Genomic DNA, 26,035 nt, shown 5'->3' with positions numbered 1-26,035 from the left:
CAGAGGTAAAAAGTGTATTATTATAACTGTGTTGGTTATGCAAAACTGGGGAATGGGTAATAAAGGGATTATCTTCCTTTTTAAACAACAAAAATTCTGGTGTTGACTGTCCCTTTAAGGAGCATGCACGTGTCTGCAGCAATATATAGCAGCAGTTTTGCAACAATGTTATACATTTGCAAGATCACTAGATGCCAGCACTATTTCCTCTAATGTTATGCTCCAGACATGTGCACGCTACCTATCTAGATATCTCTTCAACAAAAAATAACATGATAATGAAGCAAATTTTATAAGAGAAGTAAATTGGAAACTTTTGTAAAATTGTATTCTCTATCTGAATCATGAAAGAAAAATGTTGGGTTTCATGTCCCTTTAATGGCTTGCTAGTTGCTAAAGATGGCATACACTGGCAAAAGATCACAGTCGTCACACACAGGAGGAACTCCATCTCATCAGGTGACAAGCACTTTGTAGCAGATGTTCAGCCAAGTCTCATCTCAACAGGATCAGTGCAGGTTCAGCACTTTGAAACTACCCAAAAGCAACGCTTAACCATACGTTCAGTCTGCATCTCTCTCTGCCTACATGGTGTCAGAGAGTTGCTGCTTGCCCACAGCTCTTTCTTACACTTCCACAGAACTAACTTTTTTTACAATACTTTTTGAACAAAATATTAACAAGCAGTAACGTAGCTACTTTCTTGGCAGTTATTTAAAAACTGTATGTTAATTAGTCATAACAAAGTTAGTTTCTCATAGCGCTATGGGATACGGAAAGCCTATATTGTTTATGTTGCTCGCTGGGCAGAAAAGTAAACAAAGCCTTATTTCTGAGGCATTATCTGGCCTGCAATTATATGTGCTCTCTAAAAGCAAAGTTTTAATATGAACTGCTAATACATTAAAGGCCAGATTATGAGTGGTGCGCTAACGGTTACGTGCAAGCAATATTGGTTTATTGCTGCTGTTTGCAGGCAACGGATATAGCACTCTTATTACAAGCTGAAAGTAAAGGTGATCACTTGAGCGCAATTGAATTTAGCGCACGTCGGGATAACTACCTCAGAGCTCTGTTTAACTGTTTTGCAAATTAAAACACATCAAAAATAAATTTAAAAGAGCCTCTCATGAAGCGCATGTGCGAAACATGTTAGGCCATCCTACATAGAGAATTTGCATTGAGTACCAGCATCCTCCTTTGTACCTTAAATTTAAAAGTACACATTGGCCTCTATTTATCAAGCTGTCAACCACAAATACGCTGGAATTCTGCAACGTATTTTCGCCTTAGTTATCAAACCCTACAGACCGGCAAAAGTAGAATTTAGTGACGTAACATACGATCCGCCGGACTCAGTCCGACACAGATCGATGCTTACGTCACTCCAAATGTTCCGAATGCAAGTTCGACACTGTCTGACTACTTTTGCTAGTTATCAAATAACTAGCAGGTATGTTCGGCACTATTCCGGCCCAGCGTACCTGGTTTTCAATCCGCCACCCTGGAGGCCACGGATGCCATAGGAATCAATGGGAGTCTGAAAGCAGCGAAAGCTCATGTTCGCTGCTGCCCGATATCCCATTGATTCCTATGGTAATGTCTACACCTAACTACCTAACATGTACCCCGAGTCTAAACACCCCTAATCTGCCCCCCCTACACCGCTGCCACCTAATTATAGTTATTAACCCCTAAACCGCCGCTCCCGGAGCCCACCGCCGCCTACATTATATTTATTAACCCCTAATCTGGCCCCCCCCTACCCCGTCGCCACCTACATTATATTTATTAACCCCTAATCTGCCCCCCCTACACCGCCGCCACTATATTAAATGTATTAACCCATAAACCTAAGTCTAACCCTAACACCCCCTAACTTAAATATAATTTAAATAAATCTAAATACATTATTCCTATTTAAAACTAAATACTTACCTATAAAATAAACCCTAAGCTAGCTACAATATAACTAATAGTTACATTGTAGCTAGCTTAGGGTTTATATTTATTTTACAGGCAACTTTGTGTTTATTTTAACTAGGTAGAATAGTTACTAAATAGTTATTAACTATTTAATAACTACCTAGTTAAAATAAAGACAAATTTACCTGTAAAATAAAACCTAACCTAAGTTACAATTACACCAAACACTACACTATAATTAAATGAATTACCTACATTAACTACAATTAACTACAATTAAATAAAATTATCTAAAGTACAAAAAAAAAAACTAAATTACAGAAAATAATAAAATAATTACAAGATTTTTAAACTAATTACACCTAATCTAATCCACCTAACAAAATAAAAAAGCCCTCCAAAATAAAAAAATAAAAGCCCTAACCTACACTAAATTACAAACAGCCCTTAAAAGGGCTTTTGGCGGGGCATTGCCCCAAAGTAATCAGCTCTTTTACCTGAAAAAAAGTACAAATACCCCCCCAACATTAAAACCCACCACCCACACACCCAACCCTACTCTAAAACCCACCCAATCCCCCCTTAAAAAAAATCTAACACTAACCCCTTGAAGATCACCCTACCTTGAGACATCTTCACCCAACTGGGCCGAAGTCCTCAACGAAGCCAGGGGAAGTGGTCCTCCAGACGGGCAGAAGTCTTCATCCAAGCCGGGCAGAAGAGGTCCTCCAGATGGGCAGAAATCTTCATCCAGACAACATCTTCTATCTTCATCCATCCGGCGCAGAGCAGCTCTATCTTCAAGACATCCAACGCGGAGCATCCTCTTCCATCAACGTCGACTGTAGAATGAAGGTTCCTTTAAATTACGTCATCAAAGATGGCGTCCCTTCAATTCCGATTCGCTGATAGAATTCTATCAGCCAATCGGAATTAAGGTAGGAAAAATCCTATTGGTTGATGCAATCAGCCAATAGGATTGAAGTTCAATCCTATTAGCTGATCCAATCAGCCAATAGGATTGAGCTTGCATTCTGTTGGCTGATTGGATCAGCCAACAGGATTGAACTTCATGTGATGTTTAGACTAAGTGCTATTGCATTGTCTTTTTTATCATTCCTTTGTTTATTATGCAAATCTACTGTATTTACTGGTCCTTTAATTATTTGTGCATGGGATCATGAAAAGTTTCTAATCTCTTATAGCCACTGAACCTTGTATCTCTCATTGAAAGCATTCATTTTGTTGCATCCATGTAATGCACAGTATACATGTGTTACAAATGTAACAGGTAGTTAATATATACATATTCAAATTGATCTGGCATAACCATATAGAACTATACTAACCAAATAGAAGTATTATTATTTGTAGCAGTGATACAATGAAAAATAACATGTAAGCACAATTTCACATCTGCTTTAAAGCAAATTAATATTTATTTTTCTATTTTAGAAGAGGCGGCTCTAGAGTTAGTGAACAAAAGTGGCAAAAATTAACCCAATAAATATATTTGAATACATTTCTTATAATGTGTGTATGACCCAGCTGTGCGATTAGCTCTACTGATTGGATCAGCATCATTTTCTGCTCAGGACCAGCAGTTCTCTGTGGCTCCTGTGTGGTACTTATGTGTTTAACCCATTTGTGGGGGTTAAACACATAGCACTGCAGTGTCGCTAATGATACAATTGCTTGCTCTAATAAAATAGAGCATGTAATGTCAATACTATAATAGACCTTTAAGAAAAAAAATATATATTATTGGTCGCACACCTAAAATCAGTTATAATAAAACATCTTCATTATGTGAAGACCTTTAAGTATGCAACAAACAGAAGCTTAATGGACATTCTACAGTAAAAATAAAAATATATGTTTCCTTAAAACGTTCTATTTATATACAAATGTATTTCTTTTACTATGTGTTTAACATATGCAAATATGCTAAATACATAGGTACTTAATATATAGATGATACAGCTAGTGTGCAATTGATAAGCGGGTATACCTGCATATTTCACATGACATATCCTCATCAGGAGCCGAATGGTGTTCCAGGAGTGCAACAACAGTTAAAGATCATTGGTTTCAACATAAAATACCCAACATAATAGAGCATTTTTTGTTTCACTATTATGTCTATTTAAAAAAAAAAAAGGAAACATATTGTAGAATTGCATCACTTGACTAGAATGCTCTATACACCTTTATAACACTACAAAATGCTTAACATACAGGTACCATACCTAAGTATATGGCACTCACAAGAATTTAAAATGGAAAGTTCATTTTTAAATGGCTGAATCAATTTATCACAACTGTGTAATTATTTAATAAGAAGAAGATTTGGTTTTTGTTTTGTGTTTTTTAACTAACACCAAAAAGCTAAAGACTGCAATCACATATTTAGGTACCATGGTGAAAAGCAGTCATATTGTACTTTAAAATATAGCATAATTTACCTGTTAAGCTATTTAGGGCTAGATTACAAGAGGAGCGCTAATTGCACGCCAATAAACATGCGATAAATAACCAGCCATTACAAGTGGGATCAATTAGCGATAAATTAGTGCTCCACTTTAATTTAGCCCTTAATTGATTATTGTAAAGTTTTAATTAATGACTGATATTTCCTACAAAATTCAAACCCGCGTACAAATTTAGAGCTAAATTGCAGATGGACCTCAATCATTTGCACGATAAGCACAAAAATATTTTTTGGGCTCATCTCCATATTACAAGTGAAGCGGTGTTTACATTTGCATTCCTTATACTTTCAATAGGCCTTGTTGAGTGCAAAAGTGCGCTCGTAGGACAGATTGAAAGTGAATTTGATCTCTTGCACCCAATCACATTTTAGGCTCAAAGTTTTTATGTGTCTTGAAAAGGTCACGTTAACAATTTGGGCTGAGAAAAAAAAATTGCACTAAAAAGCAAAACATTTTTTCCACCTACACTATAAACTCCCTACATTATTAACCCCTACACCACCACACTCCTCACCACAATAAACTCCCTACACTATTAACCCCTAAACCTCCACACCTCTACCGGAAATAAACTCCCTACACTATTAACCCCTAAACCTCCACACCTCTACCGGAAATAAACTCCCTACACTATTAGCCCCTAAACTGCTACACCGCCCCCCCCCCGGAAATAAACTCCTTAGACTATTAACCCCTAAACTGTCACATACCCACTGCAATAGACTCTCTACACTATTAACCCCTAAACCTTAATTTACCTCCATTACAACCTACCCCCTAATCTATTAACTCCTTAACTGCCAAAACGTCCCATAGTAAACTACCCCCAACCTCCTAACAGCTAATCCCCAAGACCTCTAACCTAACAAAATGGAGACTTTTCAGGTTTAGCTTTATCTTTGAACTGGGACATTTTCTTTAAATGGCACGTTTTCTTAAAGGGATATGAAACCCAAAACTTTTATTTTGTGATTTAGACAGAGCACACCATTTTAAAAAAAGTTTTCAGTTTACTTATATTATTAAATTTGCTTTGTTTCCATGATGTGAAATAAGTATACAATAAATCACAATATAAAAATGAAATGTCAATAAATGTGATCAAGTGAAAAAAGTGCAACAGTGCAAATATTTATATATAAAAATAAAAAAGTATATATTAGTTCTAAGAAAGTTCTGGACTGTGCCTTTAAATAGAAATCCGTAATATATTCGTCCTCTCTAGATGCAGTAATATGGAGCAATATTTCCAGATGTCCCTCAAATGAAAGAAGTATATAACATAGCGTAATATTGTAAATACAATGGTGTTATATTTGGCTGTGAGGATTCACTACTCACGTTTAATAGAGCTAAGATAAGCTCTATTTGACGCGCACACCCTCTTTTATACGGGTGGGTAAACAGTCATCCACGAAGTAGATAGAAATGTACAATTTATTAAAATGATATAAAAGTTATAAAAATGTCAAATGCACAGTATATATATCACACACAAGGAGTCTCAATGTGAGGCAGTTCAAATAAACTGTTCATGGAAAGCCACTATCCCAGATGAATGTGGATAGAAAATAGTTACAATACTACTCCACACATCTGAGTCTTAGACCGGCAGGGCAAAACTCTGCCTCCTGTGAAAACTGGCACGTGATGATGTGGGTATCGTAGATAGAGTTCCGGCGTACGTTTCACTGTTCACTGTCAGCTTTGTCAAGTAATAAAGTGTGCATGTTCGAAGGAGTCTTTTATATGGTATTGATCATATGACCGGAAATGCTTTTCTTACAATCCACCATATTTGATACTGGAAACAATATTCACTAATATACAAATAGAATATCTGAATGTAAAATTAAGGAGCCTAAGTAAAAAATTAACCTATGGACAATGTACTGTATACAATATTTAATTTAAACCATAATTAAACAATGTCATTATTACATATATAACATATTGATATAAATTGAGAAACATAACACATTGATTTACATATAAGCAATATGTCGTTAAAATTAGTGATTACATTTAAACCCTATTTTCTATTAGTGATGATGTGTTATATTTAATATACCCTATTTTGAAACTTATTATCAGGTAATTCCTATGATGTCTATGTATAGCCTATAGGAATCCCCTATAGGAAATGATGAATTTCAAAGTCTTTGTTCAGGCCCTATGGGTTGAGAGAATCCATAGTATAAATCCATTTAATCTACAAATGGCCCAGAGCATTCTGAATGTCATCTCCCCGCCAATTGACATCAACCTTATGTATACCTATGAGTTCTAAATCCCAAATGTTTCTATTGTGTTTTTTGTCAAAGTGTGCAGAAACTGAGTTTTTGGGGAAGCCTTTTTCTATATTATATATATGTTCACTTAATCTAGTTTTGAGAAGCCTAGAGGTACGCCCTATATAAATTAAATTGCTTGAGCAGCGTAATAGATACACTACATTTTTACTGTTACAAGTAATGAATGGATTTACATTGTATTTCTTTGTTCCATCTTTTGAATAAAATGTATTTATTACTTTTTCAGTTTTTTTTCCATTTGTTTGCATTTGTTTGTTTCTAATTATATTGTTGGATAATTGATTTTTAAGATTAGATACTTTTTTGAAAATTTTGTTTGGGCTATGTCCTATTATTCCAGCTACTATGAGGTCTTGTGTGAGGATACCTCAATAATTATTAATTATGTTCCTCAATTCTGAACTTTGGGTGCTGTGTTGAAATATGAAGGTGTTTTGCATTTTATTATTTTCATATGAGTTATGATTTTTCTTATTTTTTGTTTTTATATATACACATATTTCTCTTCCCAATTAGCCATATATAAGTTGGCTTATATATGGCTAATTGGGACAAGAAATGTGTGTATGGCTCAGCCTGGGCACAATATCTGGTGTCCTATCATCACTATATAGATGACCTATTTATGGTCTGGTCAGGTAACGAATCTCAACTGCTGGAATTTATATATTATTTGAAGGATAATGAATTTGATGTGAATCTATGCTGGAAATATAGCCAATAAAAAAATATAATTTTTAGATTTAGAAATCTATGTTGAAAACAACATCTTAAAAAGAAAAAATGTTTTTAAGAAAATTGATGTTAATAATTATATTGATATGCAAAGTTGTCACCAAAACATTTAGCTCAAGAATATACCTAGGGTACAATTTATTTGTATTGGAAGAAATTGCAAAGATACTAATATGTATAAAGAACAAACCCAAATTCTTAAATTGAATGTCAATTTTGATGCTTAAGTGCCAGGTTTTTAAAAACAGGGGCACTTTAATTCATCAAAATTGACATTTCACTCCTGTTGTGAAAAAAAATGTACCTTTTAAACTTGACAGCAGCTCCAGCTTCCTCCGGTCGTTGCAAGCCATTTCTGACGTCAGAAATGATGGATAGGTCATCCTCCAATCACGGCTCCCCCCCCCCCCCCGGGGGAATCAGTGTCTGATTCAATGCCGTGATTGGAGGAAGCTGGATTCCTCATTTTAGACCCGAAGAGGCTTTGCGACGGGTGTAGGAAGCTGGAGCGGCTGTCAAGTTTAAAAAGTACGTTTTTTTTCACAACAGGAGTGAAATGTAAATTTCGATGAATTAAAGTGCCCCTGTTTTTAATCAAATTTTTAAAATCCGAGCACTTTAGCTTCAAAATTTACAATCACTTTTAAAAACGTTTTTTGGAGAAAAATTATTCAGAACAGGACTTAGATGTTGCAATAGAATAAATATCTAAATTTGAAAGAAAAGAACTTCTTATTTATAAAAACAAAAATAAGAAAAATCATAAGTTGTATAAAAATAATAAAATGCAAAACACCTTAATATTTCAACACAGCACCCAAAGTTCAGAATTGAGGAACATAATTAATAAATATTGGGGTATCCTCACACAGGACCCCATAGTAGCTGGAATAATAGGAAATAGCCCAAACATAATTTTCAAAAAAGTACCTAATCTTAAAAATCAATTATCCAACAATATAATTAGAAATCCAGATGCACGTAATAATTAGCTATTACCTACAGAGATACGTTTCAGGTGCTGCAAATATTGCTAGATGCCTCTTTTCTGCTTTTTGACATATGCATGTCTATTCTAGAATCAAGCACCACTATCCAGAATTTCTTTGTGCGGCTATCAATGGGTTTATAAAGTACTTATTTAGGCAATGATTGGTATATTTCCCCACATTTTTATTTATATATTTTTTTTACTTTCCTTATTGCGATAACTCTTAATACCTAACTAAAATATGAGTATCTCTATTGGAGATTTAAAATTTTGTGAATGGCACGAAAATTACGTCACTGCCCTGTTGATCGTATGGTTACAGACATAGATGGGCATCAACAACAAGGTATGGTAACATACATTTTAAATATATATGTATAAAGATTATGTTGTCAATCAGTTTATATGCTACAGATGTGCTAATGAGACAATTTATTTACAAAGCCATTATGTGTATTTATATCCGGTCACCATGTTATGTGTATACTTTGCTGCTTGAGGAAGCAAGTTTTACTTGTGAAACGTATCCGGCAAGTGTTTTTAATTGTACATTACAATGTTAGGTAAATTTTATTTCCAAGTAAGCTTGGGACGTTTGTTCATTCTACTTTTTTCCTGTATGGTGATTTTTTTTTTTTTTTTTAAATTTCTTTTATTGGATATCCAAAACAAAACAAAGTATACGTATACATACAATGGTCAATACAAGCATAAATGTTGAAATTTTACATGTGAAGATTTTACATTGTAATGACTCGGTTAACAAGAAGAAAAAAAGGTTTGGATTCCTTTTAATAAATTTATCTGTAAAACAATAAAACAAACTGAAAAAAAAAAATAGACTGTAATCCTGACGAATTGATTGTGTAGTGAGAGCGCACATTACCCCCCAGAGAGCCCGGATAGTTTAATAACCACTGGTGACCTTTAAGACTCCTTATAACTAACCTCTTCTTTGTCTGCCCCTTAGCCTCCCCCTTCTGATCATACTTCCTCTGTGGTCCCTGCGCCATATCTCAATGTCAACCCTTGAATCTGATTTCTACGTAACCCTCCCACATCTCCTTCAGCTGAGCATATACCTCCATGCACTTTACTCGCATGTAGTGATATTCTTCCATTTTTAAAATGTCATTACATTTATGTATCCATTGTGTTAAATCTGGGACATTTCTCGATTTCCATTTCTGGGCTATTAGGTTTTTCATGCTGTTACTTAAAATACACAACATTTTTCTTTGTGCTGTCGTAAATTTTTTAGGTGTACATAAGAATAACCATATTTTGGGGTCTGGTGGGATCGTTTTTCCAAGTATCTTGGAGGCTTCAGTGGCTATACTTTCCCATATTGGTGATATGCTATTGCAAGACCACCATAAATGTGACATTGTACCCCTCTCCATTTCACAGCACCAACAAGTGTTGGTTCTTGTATGAAATAATTTTTGAATCCTGACAGGTGTCATATACCACCTGTGAAGTATTTTGAGATTTAATTCTGTTAATTTGGCTGACACTGATGACTTAGCTATATTGTGGAAGACTCTCTTTGCCTCACCTTGGTTAATATCAAGACCTAGTTCGTTATTCCATCTCTCCAAGTAATAAGGGTTGTGGCCCCAAGGTTGTGTCTGCAAGATTTTGTATAAAATGGAAAGGGAATGGCCTATTGGTTTTGACGATGTGCACATGTTTTCGAATTGAGTTAGGGGTCTAATTAGGTTTCTCCTATCGCTGTGTTTAGAGATAAAGGAGATGCATTGCTGATGAAAAAGCCAGTCCCCAAACATCTGAAGGCCCTCCTCTACCAGTTTATCCCTTGTGTAAAATGCCTGTTCATTGCCTAGCTGGCGTACCTGCAGTGTTCTGCTTGTCATGCTAGTTCTGTAGCGAGAGCAACGAGACCCGGGTGTAAAGTCTTCATTTTCACTAAGAGGGGTCAAAGGGGAATGTCTTGAAGACACATGTGGGAATCTTAATAAGATATTACTCCAAATTTTAAAGGTCTCAGATGTCAACATGTGTAGCTGATGATCCCCTTTTGTACCGCCCAGGCCAGCCCAACATTGGGATCCCAAATGGCTAAAGCTTGACATTTCATGTTCCAGCTGTACCCAGGCCTTATTTTGAAAATTATAGTGCCAGTCTAGTATTCGTTGTAGAAAGATTGCATATCTGTATTTCACCAAGTCGGGGACTCCCAGCCCGCCATTCAGTAGAGGTGTACACATAATATTTTTGTTTATTCTGGCCGCTTTCTTGTCCCAAACAAAGTCTAGGATTTTTGACTGCATGGATGAAAGAAAATTGGTTGGAAGTGGGATAGGTAGAGCTTGCAAGACATATAATATACGGGGCAGGACATTCATTTTAAATATATTAATTCTCCCCGTCCAGGATGTTTGTAAGGATCTCCAGGAGGACAGATCCGCTATTAAACGTCTTTGTAAAGGGATGTAGTTAGTGTTAAATAAATCTTGTGTGTTTTTTGTAAGCAGGATCCCCAAATATTTTAGGGATTTTTCCTGCCATCGAAAAGGACAGATGTTTCTTAATTGAGTAAGGTGGGTCTGTTCAAGGGAAATATTAAGTATTTCTGATTTTGATTTATTAATTAGAAAATTGGAGGCGAGCTGGAAATCCCTCAGGTGTTGTAGCACATGTGGTAGTGAAGAGAGTGGATTGGTAAGGGAAAATAGAATGTCGTCAGCGTATAACATGATTTTATAGTCTTTTTCTTTAATTCTGACTCCCTCAATGTCTGCATCGTTCCTAATCTTATCCGCCAGGGCTTCCACCGCACATGCAAACAGCAGAGGGGACAGGGGGCACCCCTGTCTCGTTCCGTTGCTTATATGGAAGGGCTGGGACAGCACCCCATTTACCTGAATCCTTGCTGATGGGGAACAGTATAATGCCATGATTTTCGATACGAAAGAGGACCCAATTCCAAATTTTTCTAATATTAACCGCAAAAATTTCCACCGGACGCGGTCGAAAGCTTTCTCCGCGTCCGTGGAAATCAGTACTAGTGGGATATTTTGTGATGTCGCATAATCTATGAGGTCAATGGCTCTCACCGTATTGTCCCTTGCCTCCCTTCCAATAACGAAGCCTACTTGGTCCATATCAATTATCTGGGGAATAACAGGGTTCAGTCTGTTGGCCAGCAATTTAGCAAATATTTTTATATCATTATTTAGCAAGGATATAGGTCTAAAATTTTCCACTCTATCTGTATTCCTACCCGGTTTGGGGAGCACCACTATATGTGCAGCTAGGGATTCCTCTAGAAAGGGGTTCTCTTCCGAAATGGATTGAAATAATTCTAATAATTGGGGAGATAATATATCAGTGAATTTTTTATAGTAGTAGGTTGTGAAGCCATCAGGGCCAGGTGCTTTCTCATTAGGAAGATCTTTAATTATGTACTTTATTTCCTTTAATGTGAAAGGTTCATTAAGGCGAGTTCTTTCCTCTTCCCCTATATTTGGTAGCATTAATTGATCTATAAATGTATGGGCGTTATCCGGGGAAGGTTCCTGCAGATTATATAATTTCTCATAATAAACGCGAAAAGCCTCGGCAATATGTGCAGATGAGGTGCTCTCCCCCCCCCCATGGTCTTTTATTTTCATTATAAAGGATTTATTAGTTTTGCGTTTCAGCTTCCTGGCGAAAAGTCTGCTACATTTGTTGTTACCCTCATAGGACATTTGTTTTAATTTAAGAGCGGATACCTTACACTCTTTGTCAATAATCATATTAAGCTTTCCTCTGTAATCCAACAAGCTGTCTAGAGTTTGTGTGTCATTTGGGTCCTGTTTATGAGCTTTCTCTAGTTCCTCTATCCTATTCAAAACCGACTCAAAATATGTTTTTTGCTGTTTAATTTGGTGTGCCCTTAAACTCATAAATTCCCCCCTAAGAACCGCCTTATGGGCTCCCCATCGGTATTTAATGTCAATATCTGAATTGGAATTAAACTGGAAGAATTTGGCCAAAGCTTTCTCTATTTTTCCCGTGTATGTTGGGTCATCAAGGAGTCTGTCATCCAACTTCCATAGGTAGCTAGTACCCTCCCTGGTATCCCAGTGCATGTTGCAGCGGACCATGGAGTGATCAGTCCAAGATGTGGGGAGTATCCTACAGTTCTCAACCATTGCCAGACTAGTAACATCCGTGAGGATGTAATCTATCCTGGAATATCTAACATGGGGGTGAGAATAGAATGTGTAATCTTTCACTGTTCTGTTAAGTATTCTCCATGTGTCATGAAGGGCTAAATCTCTAAGGCACTTTTTTAGCTTATTAATGATTGCGTGTGCGGTAGAGGATGTCCCTGTGGAGTTGTCCATTGTGGGGTCTAGTGTGCAATTGAGGTCTCCACATACTATCAAGGTGCCCCTCGCTGCATCTAGTATGGCGTTAGATAAGGATTTAAAAAATGTGTCTTGTGATGTGTTTGGCGCGTAAGCGTTGACCAGTGTTACTTGTTTATGAAACAGCTTGCCCACTAGAATAAGGTATCTCCCTGAAGTATCCTTTATGCACTTGTGGGCCTGAAATGCTATACCCTTCCTAAACAGTATGCCTACCCCACCCTTTTTAGTGTTGTTGGATGCGTAATAAGAGTCTCCGAATTTGTATTTAAACGTCTGGGGTTCTCTATTCTTTAAGAAGTGCGTTTCTTGTATAAAGACCACGTCACCCTTTCTTTCTTTAAAATCTCTCATAGCTACATGTCTCTTAGATGGACTATTGAGGCCCTTTGCGTTAATGGTAATGAAGGTGATTCCCTTTTGCTTATTTATTGATTCCATGTATTATATTGTGTTGAGAGCACCCAAGGCCACCCATGGTCCCTGTCTGATAAGTGCGTATAAAGTAATCCTCCCAGGATGTCATGCGCCTCCCACTAGTCTGGAATTTGTGATATTTGTACGTCAGTCTATGAAAATCTACAAAACTAACAAAAACATATAATAATCTTGTAAAAACAACCATTAAACAGTGAACTGTAAGAACAAAATAATAATTCAGTGCAAGGAAAAAGGTAAAGAAGGAGGAATGCTAAACAACAACATCTCCCTCTCATGTGAATGTACTTCCCGACCACCCCACAGAGCCCACAACATTTCACAAAACCAGTATGTTTAGGCATAATGTTTAACTCTTCACCTCCCCACAGAAGTAAATTGCATATTCATTATTTTTTTTTTAAAAAAAATTGAAATTAAACACAATCTCACCCATCAATGTTCCGCTTCATGTCTCTTGGACGGTAGAAATCATGGCATTTTTGTTAACAGATTCATTTCTGTCCTTTTTTCGTTTGCCAGAGCTCACCAGCTGCCATCTATTTCTTCCCTGAAGTGAGCTCTGATCTAATTGCTCCCCGAGTTCTTTGCTCCCCTGGGGTTCAAAGTCTGGGGGAGTGTTGAAGGTTATGTTTAGTCCCTTAGAAAGAGTCTCTAGATCGTGTGGTTCTTTATAAGTAAAGGACTTGCCATCAAATGAAACAACCAAGCTAAAGGGGTACCCCCAACGATATTTAATCTTTTTGTCCCTGAGCACCCTAGTTATGAAAGCAATGTCCCTTCTCCTCTGCAGCGTGTTGGGGCTCAGGTCCAAGTAGATTTGTAGATTGTGATCCATGTATAATATGTCTCTTAGTTGGCGGGCAGCAGCCCACACCTCCTCTTTATCTTTGTATCGTAGGAACCTCAGTATCACGTCCCTCGGGGGGGCCTTGTCTGGTGGGGGAGGTCTGAGGGCCCTATGGACCCTATCTAATTCCACATTTGGGGCTTGCTGGTCGTTCTTCAGATGACGAAACAGATCTTGAACATAAGTTTCCAACTCAGTGTTAGTGATTTTCTCTGGTATACCGCGGATCCTTAGATTATTTCTGCGATTTCTATTGTCCATATCGTCTAGTCTGTCCTGTAGTGCAGACAGTTTAGCTTCATGTATGTTAGCTTGTGTTGTAATTGAATCGGTCAGGGTGTTCAGTGTCTCCTGTGTCTCTTCTATATCTTCCAACCTAAGCCTAATCTCAGAAACCTCTTTTCTTATAGTTGTAAGCTCCGTTTTAATTAAATTCTTTAAGGAATCAAAGTCTGTTTTTGAAGGGAGATTGGCAATATCAGATTTTAGCTGGTTCATAAGCTCCACTGGAACCACTTGTTGTTGAGTGTTATCTGTATGAGTCTGTGTGTTGCTCCCTGTGTCTCTTAGCTCCATGTTAGTCATGTCATTGGTGCAGAAAAAGTTGCTCACAGACACAGGCAGCGTTGCTTGTTTATTAGCTTTATCCATTTTTGGGCCCTTTCTTGATGCCATTGCAATCAAAAAATAAAAAAATCTCCTTTCCCCTTTTTTTATCACTCTTAGGAGTACACTGATCCCCTTCACCTGTATGGATATGGGCGATGCACAATATCTCCCTTGTTCTTATACACACTAGCCGCCCAGCAGTTCAGAATACCAGAGGAATGAGGATATAAGACTGTGGATATTTGTTTATTTTCCCTCCCTTGTATCTAAGCCTTACATGCGGGGGCCGTGGATAGCATGCCTGGTTTTTCAGTCATTTGTGCCTTATTTGCGCTACTGTTGTGCCCCCGTTGTGGTGTCGGGAAGTTCTTCTATATGTCGTCCAGCCGCATGTTTAGAATAACGGGCCTACGCCACGTGGGGGTATGGCTCGGATCGCAGCATGCTTAATGTTGTTTACCCGTTTAGGTTATGTGCGGCAGTATCAGCCGAATTGTCCATTTGTAGCCTACAGGGCTATTTGACAGTATGCCCTGTGCTAAATATGTTTCGACCTCTGCCGCCCTATACACCCACACAGAGACCGGGAGGGCTGTTTGTAATGTGTGGCAAGATGGCGCCTGTCTCCGTGAGTGCATGAGCGTAGCTGTACAAAGCGCTGTTTACAGACCTGCGGTCACGGCATAGCTCCCCTCAGGGTCCCACGAACGCAGGGTATCTTTAGATGTGGATTGAGGCCGTCTGCAGCATCGGTGGCCGGTATCAATATGAGGGAAATGAGTTATCCAGACCGGAGCTCTATCTCAGTGCGGCCATGTTCCGGCACGGCCAGGCTCCGCCCCCCGTATGGTGATTTTTTTAATCACTGGCGAAGTACAAGTGAACTATTGGTGACTGGAGTTGAGCTAGCTGGGGAGCTCTTGAGGACCCAGACTGTTCTAATAGCACTTGGAGATAAGTGCTACTCCTTTGTGAGTATCCTGCATATGGGAAACGTGTGTTAAGGGGCTTGAACATAAAGACATCATGCCATTGGAGGGCCTTCTTCTTTTTTCAACCTAACCGTAACATCCTCTACCATAATTATGCCTGAAATCTGACCCATATCCAATCACTGTTATCATTTAATTTTAAAAACTTCCACATGACCCCATTTGCCACAACCCCCAGCTCAGAAGAGAGGCAGATTAAATTCAATTGTGAAGCATTTCTATGGAAGAATGCCATAGAAGAACCAGAGTATGGTGAGGATTTTTTTGATGATGGCCAGAAGTGGTTGAAAACCCAAAGGGAATCATGATTAGCAAGATTATGGGACTATTTTAAAGTATTTTTTTTTTTTTTTTTTTTTTATTATCTAGAAATTTAGCGGCAAAGATTAAGAGGCATTAAGGGGTCATGGAAAGAGGTTGTGGGGTGATATAAGGAAGTGCTTGCAGTGGGCAGGTTAATGGGATTGCAGTAATGTGTTAACAGTTAATAGGAGAGGGGTGAATAAGAAATTATAAAGGTGTTGTGGGCACAACGCTGTAAAGGTGAATTATGCTAGTTGTTCTGGGTAATTGTAGTGGGAGTGGTTATAGTTAAGATTCATTTCACTGGGAGATTGGGTCAGCTAATATGAATAATTATTATGGGTGTAATTAATAGTTTATTGTTCTTCAGATATATATTATAGCAATTTGGGCCAGAAGTTCCTTGGTGACATCTGAAAAAAGAAATGGCTAAACATTATGCTACAAATATTACATATACAATTTCTATATGTTTTACTATTTTTGTGCATAATCTATGAGTGCAGATAATATACAGGTTTTATAAAGATAACATTGCATATATTATCTTATTAAATTATGATGCAAATATTGTGTAAAATAATATCTGTGTAAAATAACAAATACAAAATATCTCTTTTATATATGCTTTCACATAACAAATACCTAATAATTGAGGTGTATATAATGGAATTTCATAAAACAAAAGTTGTTTTATGATGTGCAAACCTTCTTTAACCTTAAAAACACATTTCTCCTTTGTAGGTAATCTGCTTCACAGAGTTTTCTCATTTGTACCTCAAATAGTTTTCTGTGAAACAGGCTGTGAGTTTTAGAAACGCTCTTCTGCAGTATGGCTGTGAAGAGGTCATGTAGAATTTGTATATTCTTGGATTTACTGTATAAGACAAAATTCTCCCTTGTCTGGCAATGTTCTTTTTTTCTTTTTCTTTAAAGATATAATTGGGAAACCTCACAGCTATATCCTTGTTGTAAATCGTATATAATATATTTCATTTTTCCTTTCAGGCAATAGATCATTTAGACGAACATGCTCTTATTTCCAAGGTTGCTCTCTAGCTCCTGTAACAGCTATAAAATAAAGCTGTGAGCATAATTTTAGGAAATGCATCTTAATCTCCAGTTCTTACATTTGTCTTATCTCCTGCATCTGTTGTTCTAGGGAAATAATCATATTTACCAGAGTCTGTATATAGTTATGTTCCCCAAGTGATGAACAAATGGCTACTTTCTGCTTAAACTCACTCTTAAAGGGACAGTCTAGTCCAAAACAAACTTTCATTATTCAGATAGGGCATGTCGTTTTAAGCAATTTTCTAAATTTACATCTATCACCAATGTTGCTTTGTTCTCTTGGTATTCTTAGTTGAAAGCTATACCTAGGAGGTTCAAATGCTAATTTCTAATCCCTTGAAGGCCGTCTCTCATCTCAGGGCATTTTGACTGTTTCTCACCACTAGAGGTGTTCATGTGTTTCATATAGATAACACTGTGCTCACGCACGTGGAGTTCCTAGGAGTCAGCACTGATTGGCTAAAATGTAAGTCTGTAAAAAGCACTGAGATTAGGAGGCAGTCTGTAGAGGCTTATATACAAGATAATCACAGAGGTAAAAAGTGTATTAATATAACAGTGTTATGCAAAACTGGGGAATGGGTAATAAAGGGATTATCTATTTTGTAAAACAATAAATATTCTGGTGTAGACTGTCCCATTAAGACTAAATGGTTCACTTTAAACTACATCTTTATATATAAGTATTTGCTCTGTAGTATGATAATTAGGTTGATTACAAATATTTTACTAGGTCCTATGTGTGCCACTGTTAATAGTGACCGAGCGCAAGCCATTTTGCTATATATAGCAGCTGGGGAGCTATCGCACTTGAACTGCTCAAAAATCTAATCATTCAAGTACTGAACCTGCTTCAAGTATTATTAGACATGATTTTTTATGGGAACCTATATCACATAAGTTACTGTACACAGTTATGTGCAGTAGTCTACAGTGCTCTCACAGGCCTATATTTTAGAGTTTTAGATAAAAGCAGTTTTAACATTACTTTTAGCAATTGTTAAAAAGATTTTAACAAACCTAAGATTAGAAGCAGAACCCCAAGAGATCAAATTCTTTACTCAATCCCAAAGATAAGACAGAGACAATATTTCAGACACATGCAGAGAAATTGATGGCCTCTACAAATTAATCAGTAGCTGAGTTTCGTAAAACACTGGAGGGTTATAAGCACAATTCAACAAAAGTTCCTGCATGAAAAGCAAGATTGCTCTTTTAGAGATGACCCCCAGGGATAGTGAAAAACTTCCAGTTGGCAGCATTGGTGTCTACTTGGAGGTCAGCCCTCCAGAATCCAGCAGTGTTGTTTTCCATGGGGCACAATGCCACTGACAGGCTATGGTTTTTACACAGATGACATTGCTAATGTAATGTGAGATATTTTTGACAAACACTTTGGAGATATCTTTGTCAGCTGATGAGATGAATAAAGTTTTTTTATTTTTTTTGCATTGAAAAAAACAATATTATTCTTTTAACTTTTTATTGAAAAAATGTATTTAACTTCTTATGTTCTTTAAATTGAATGTAAAGTTAACCATATAAGCAAAAACTAAACGATAGAAGTGAAAAAAATGAATGAGAGTTTCATTCATGAAATCGTTAGTATATACTTTTCTTCAGATATATTTGATTAGAAACGCTATAGGGATAAGATGTGAAGCTCTGGTCGCCATTTTCAGCAATTGATTGACAGATGAATAATCTGCAATCAACTAATTGTTGTTTCCCCCCTGGGGTGTTCAGCCCCTTTTGCACAAACGTCACTGCCCGGGGGAAACAATGATTAGTTGATCAGATTATTAATCTGTCAATAAATTGCTGAAAATGGCGACCGGAGCTTCAGATCTTATCCCAATAGCGTTTCTAGTGAAATATATCTGAAGATAAGTATATACTAACGATTTCATGAATGAAACTCTCATTCATTTTTTCACTTTTATTGTTTCACTTTTGCTTATATGGTTAATTTTACATTCACTTTAAAGCTGAACTTAGCAAGACAGTAGTTGTTTATGATGTAAATGTGAAAATGGGCCTAAATAATACGGAGTTCAAAAAATATATTAAATTAAAATCATAAGGTTTAAAGGGACAGTCTACTCCAAAATTGTTATTGTTTAAAAAGATAGATAACGCCTTTACTGCCCATTCCTAACCAACCAACATTGTTATATTAATATACTTTATAATCTTTAAAACAAGAAATCTCTGCCTGTTTCTAAGCCCCTGCAGGCTGCCTTTATCTAAGTGCATTTTATTATCTTTTCACAACAAGGCAGTGCATGTTAGTGTGTGTCATCTAGATAACACTGTGCTCACTCCTCTGGAGTTACGAAGGAGTCAGCACTGATTGGCCAAAATGCAAGTCTGTAAATAGATAAGTGGGCAGTCTGAGGATGCTTAAATACAAGGTAATTACAGAGGTAAAAAGTATATTAATATAACCGTGTTGTTTATCCAAAATTGGTGAATAGGTAATAAAGGGAGTATACTGTCTCTTTAAGAAATATGGTCCAATTTCAGCATTAATATGTTTGTTGCTTTGATTGACAGGGACATTAATCAATTACAAACACTATTGGCTAGATTATGAGTGGAGTGCAAAATTATGCTTTCTGTGCTCCACTCAGCAATACCAGCGCACTCAATTGTGGGCTGGTATTCACGATTGCATTGCAGGGAAGCTTTGCACTCGCAAGAGTGCGCTTCCATAGGCTCCAATGGGAGCCTCGTTCTTATGCTGTGAGACACAGTAGAGTACCTAGTGCAGCAAAGGGGGTAAGTCGCGCAGCGATGCACAGCAAATAAAAAATATATATGTATATAAATATATAGATATACATTTATGTGTTAATATGTGTATATATATATATATATATATATATATATATATATATATATATATTGTAAGTTCCCACAGGAATAGGCCCTCAATTCCCCCTGTATTTGTCTGTAAAATGTTGTCTTTTATTGTATTGTTTCTCCGTTGTACTGTTATCCTTGTACCCATGGGCAGCGCTGCAGAATCTGTTGGCGCTTTATAAATAAATAATAATACTAATAATAATATACACATATTAACACATACATATATATGTATATAAGCATATATATTTACATGGAACACACAGTCCCCATAGACAACAATGTAAAGGCACCTTTTTTTTTCTAACACCCCACACTCGCTCACTTTAACCCATAAAAACTGCTTTGTGCAGTTTTTTTTTAAAAACAAAATAAAGACACTGCAATTTGTTTGTTTTACAAAAGGAACCTCACACTTTATTTTGGGGGCAATTGGGGGACATTTTAAAAATTAACTAGAGATCTTATCTCTGGTTAATTTTCTGAGCGCTAATTGCTACCATTAGCATTAATCAGCCATTTGTAATAGCTGGTTATTTATTGTGCACCCACATTTACGAGAGCGCGATCAATTAGCTCTCCACTTGTAATCTAGCCCTACATGAGTCAGGTCAGGGTTTTAATAACCAATATATGTCTGTTTTGTTTTCTACTTTTTTTTCGACTAGAATTGAGAATATTACAGAATAATAAAAATGTATTTCAGAAACAAATTGTCAAGGTTGGAGAAATGGGGTCTGTCAATGTATTATATATCTATCTCCCAATAGGCATTTTTATTAAATAATATAGTTCATTTTTTAATCTACTGTCCTTTTACTAGTGTTTTTTTTTTCCTGGCATTCAGCGTATGATTTGTTTACAGTGATATAAGCTGACATTTTCACACTATACTTTTAATATTATGTTCTTCTCTTGCAATGTGATGTGTGGTATAGGGGCCAATCATATCCTACTTTGTAGTTTTTTAGAAGACCAGGTCTAAAAATGAGTGCACTTTCAAGTTACTCAACTAACTGTTCAAATGTCTGGACCATTCCAGAAGGTCATCAGTATAATTTTAGTGTGCTGCTATTTCCATAACCTAATCTACATTAGGAATGTAGACTATTTCTCTGTAATGTTTCTTGATTACATTGCCGTTATTTAGTGCTGATTTTTTTTCTTACTGAAATCTTTTTAATAAAGCAATTTTTGTTGATCAATTTGGTGTCAGTATAATTGATCGATTTATAACAATTAAAAAGATTCAGGTTTTATATTTATTACATTTTGCAAATTATATAACTAAAGAATATACAGAGATTCCACAATATTTATTGTTTACTGAAATAGAAAAGGATAATTTATAATAATGCAGAAATCTAATTCTAAAACAGTGGATGTTAAAGAAAATACCTTCATTTAAAATGTTTAAATGTGTGCTTCATAGACAGTTTCTTATTGAACACCTGGATGTACAAATTAACTCTAAATATATGGTTAAATTGTTTTTATTAAAAAATGGAATTAGTATTGAAACAAGATACAGCATTGTAAAAACAGGTTGCTTTTGAGAAAACCCAGTATGTTATTAATAAACAGTTTAAATGTGAATGAACTTTTGTAAATTGCTAGTGACATCAGTAGACAATTTGATATTCAAATATATGTTGACATAGTAGCTACTTTTGTTTCTTCTCTTTTTATTTTCTTCTCTTTTTTTGTTGTGATAATATAGTATCCTGATGTACTATGTGTATATGTAAATATACTAATAGTATTACAAATTGAAAGTAAAAATTTTGTGCACCAGCGAAAACCGCACAAAAAACGTATTCTTCCTATAGACTATACAGTGCCCTTCACTAATATTGGCACCCTTGGTAAATATGAGCAAAGAGGGCTGTAAAAAAAAAATGGCCTTTATTGTTTAACCTTTTGATCTTTTGTTAAAAAAATACACAAAAGTACTCTGCTCTCATGGATATAAACAATTGCTAACACAACACAGCTTTATCCAAAAAAATGTTTTTAAATATATGTGTGGCACAACTATTGGCACCCTTTTAGTCAATACATTTTGCTAAACCCCTTTGCCAAGGTAACAGCTCTTCACCTATAATGCCTTATCAGTTTGGAGAATACAAGGCAAGGGGTCTGAGACCATTCCTTCATACAGAATTTCTCCAGAGCCTTTCAAATTTTGAGGTCAACACTGGCGAACTCTCCTTTTCAGTTCACCTCACAGGTTTTCTATGGGGTCAAGTCAGGGGACTGGGATGGCCATGGCAAGAAGGTGAGAGATGAAGGTTAGAGATGTTAGGGAGTTATGTCTTACGTCTAGCTGAAGTGAGAGGGAACTTAGAGGATGAGAGTGGGGATTCAGCTACAATTTGGAAAGATAAGTAAAGGTTTCAGAATGTGAGCAGTTCTTGAAAGCAAATTGCCAAGAAATGTGCTACATTCAGCCTTTAATGAGTTCTATGTAACGTGATTTTGTTTAACATGTGTGTTACCTACTCATAACACGTTTCATGTTATCTCATGCGTTTGCTGTAATGTACATGCTTACACCTCTTCCACACAGTGGCCTAGACTGGGTGTTATTTTATCTGCAGTCTGATTCAATGCAGATCCACTCTACATTATGCTTTATGAAACATGATTTAAAATGGGAGAAAATAGACTCACCAAATATTATTCTTAATCTAGACCACTGGTTCAGTTACATATATGAATATGAATATATCAGCTGTAAAGTTACCAAAATATTATCTTTTTTTTTCTTCTCATGCATGATTTAACCCTTTGTTTGCATGTTCATCTGTTTCATCTGTATTTTGTTTTGTTTTTTCCCGCCAACATGCTGCAGTTGCCAATATATTGTGGCGAAAAGAAGGTATTCCATTCCATTTGTTAACAAGTCTAAAGTAAATTTGTAAGCATGTATATGCATTTTCACTGTATAATCACCATTATAGAATTTTACATAAAGTTGGAAACATGCAGGATACTATGAGCCATGCTAAATTTATTTTTCACTCACACGCTAACTGCGCTGAAAGTAAAAAAATTGTGCGGCTGAATTTGCAAGTATATTACAGAACATTGGATTTTGTGACCCTGCCAACTTCTTCCCTCCTTTGAGTTCTATGGGGTAAACTACAAAAAACTATTAGCTAACGTGAGCACAATAACCCGACTCTGCATTATATCAACTGTGCTAAACCTGATGGTTCCTTAGGAATATCTCAAATTCCTATGTTCTACACATATAAAAAAAATCTTATTTTAAAATCTCTCGTTCTCACTCTCTCTCTCTCTCTCTCTCTCTCTCTCTCTCTCTCTATATATATATATATATATATATATATATATATGTATATTTATAAATATTTATTTTAAAAATAGAAAAAAACGTTTTTTTTCTATGTGAAGGGCATAGACATTTAAATTATTTATATTCAAAAAACAATAAAACGCATTAAAAATTAACAAAAATAATATTGCATGCTTCAAGGAATTGGGCTGGAAAGGGCTCAAAAATTTATATGCATTATATATATATATATATAAATATATATACAGCATATGTGTTTATACTTGTTTATTTATGTGTTTATATATGTGTGCACATATATATTTACAAATATAAACCCTTAAATACATATGTATTCATATACATAGATAATATATACATTTACAGACATGTATACACAAACAAATACACATATTTATAAATATATATTGGAGAACTTCCCAGTCAAACACTTTGCCATTTACATACCCTTTTAATCCTTTTTATTTTTTAAAAAAGTGTATATATTAGTGTAATAGTTTAAATCAATATAGTTTTGATGTGTTTTGTGAAAAAAATGTTTTTTTAACTCTTACACTTAACTTCAGGTCTCAAGCCACGCTAAATATTCTAGCACAGGTCAGTTTCGTCTTTCGATGAAGTCTAAACTATAACTTTCTACTTGTAATACTAGCGCTATTTAGCGAGGTCGCAATATCTATTGAAAGTATAGGTTGCCCAAGAACAATATCAGCCGCGCTAACCTATCTCTGGTAAATTAGATTTACCATGGACTTTCAATACCAAGTTGCACGCTAATACTAGTGCAGTCCAGCGATACTGTTTAGTATGTTCTGTGCTATCATTACTATGCCACTTGTAATATATAGCAGACATGTTCAAATGTGTTCTTTATTGGCCAAAAATATATGAAAATTTTCTGATTTGTCTGTTTCTACCTTTATTGGGCAACATACAAAGAGGTATTTTCATCCAGTGTTCTGTTCTCTTATCTTAACCTGGTGTGTTGTATACATATGCAAGGATTAAAGACTGCAATATAAATTTAGAAAATAATTGTGTGCGTAAACAATAGTTATGCACTGCTGTAAAATATGTATAATTATATTATGGTAATAAAGCTACATAAAACTAGAAATGTAATGATTCAAAAAAGTTAACATGTAATTTAACATTTATGATTAAGATTAAAATAAAGATTTTAGCTATGATTTTGCATAAGGGTTTATGTAAATGTTTGTCATTTTAAATTATTTGCATGACTGTTTGTTATTTTAATATAGTCTCACAGTATAGAAAGAAATGTATATCAAAGGGTGGTCCACAGGAAACCTGGTGCATTCTGGTTGTCTGGAATTTTTCTCCTACACTTTGGCAATGCATGCAGAATTCATAAAGACTCTATTGCCTTTGTGAAATTTCTCATTTCACAGTTGTGCATTTTTATTTCCATGCTAACAAGGTTGTTTTGCTTTTAGTTTTCTTTAATTTCTCTCGGCTAGATTACGAGTTTTGCGTTATGAGTACAAAAGCAGCGTTAACGCTCATAACGCTGCTTTTTTACTACCGCTGCTATTACGAGTCTTGTAGGTACAGCTGTCCCGCACACTTTTTTGGCCGTGCCGCAAATTAACTTACGCAATTTTCGTAAAGTCTTTTTTCAATGGGACTTCCATTGCGCCGGTATTACAAGCTTTTTTTTTTAGGCCAAAAAGTGAGCGGTACAGCCTATCCCGCAAGATTCGTAACGCATTCTAAAGTCAGTAGTTATGAGTTTTACACTACAAAGCTGTAGCATAAAACTCATAACTAAAGTGCTAAAAAGTACACCAACACCCATAAACTACCTATTAACTCCTAAACCGATGCCCTCCATCAACGCAAACACTAAAATAAAAATATTAACCCCTAATCTGCCGCTCCGGACATCGCCACCACTATAATAAACATATTTACCACTAAACCGCCACACTCCCGCCTCGCAAACACTAGTTAAATATTATTAACCCTTAATCTGCTGTTCCTAACATTGCCACCACCTACATTTATTAACCCCTAATCTGCCACCCCCAACGTCGCCGCCACTATACTAAAGTTATTAACCCCTAAACCTAAGTCTAACCCTAACAACACCCCCTAACTTAAATATAATTAAAATAAATCTAAAGAAAACCAACCTACTATTAGGGTTTTTATTTAAAACTAAACACCTATAAAATAAACCCTAAGCTAGCTACAATATAACTAATAGTTACATTGTAGCTAGCTTAGGGTTTATTTTTATTTGACAGGCAAGTTTGTATTTATTTTTAACTAGGTAGAATAGTTATTAAATAGTTATTAACTGTTTAATAACTACCTAGCTAAAATAAATACAATTTTACCTGTAAAATAAAACCTAACCTAAGTCACACTAACACCTAACCTTACACTACAATTAAATAAATTACCAAAATTAAATACAATTACATAAATTAAATACAATTACCTAAATTACAAAAAAAAACACTAAATTACACAAAGTAAAAAACAAATTACAAGATATTTAAATTAATTACACCTAATCTAATAGCCCTATCAAAATAAAAAAGCTCCCCAAAATAAAAAAAAACCCTAGCCTAAACTAAACTACCAATAGCCCTTAAAAGGGCCTTTTGCGGGGCATTGCCCCAAAGAAATCAGCTCTTTTACCTGTAAAAAAAAATACGAACAACTCCCCCAACAGTAAAACCCACCACCCACACAACCAACCCCCCAAA

The 26,035-nt window shown here is 35.8% G+C and overlaps 1 protein-coding gene across 1 annotated transcript in view; it reads left to right on the top strand.

Moving 5' to 3' along the window:
* Positions 1–26,035, top strand: part of FSTL5 (follistatin like 5) — a 1,363,343-nt gene that overhangs the window by 1,142,877 nt on the left and 194,431 nt on the right. The window contains exon 10 of the mRNA XM_053703797.1: positions 22,830–22,856. Coding sequence (XP_053559772.1) covers positions 22,830–22,856 — 27 coding nt within the window. The remainder of the gene's footprint in view (positions 1–22,829; positions 22,857–26,035) is intronic.

The sequence above is a fragment of the Bombina bombina genome, chromosome 2, assembly GCF_027579735.1.
Source record: "Bombina bombina isolate aBomBom1 chromosome 2, aBomBom1.pri, whole genome shotgun sequence".
NCBI lineage: Eukaryota > Metazoa > Chordata > Amphibia > Anura > Bombinatoridae > Bombina > Bombina bombina.
This window is presented reverse-complemented; position numbering and strand designations above follow the sequence as displayed.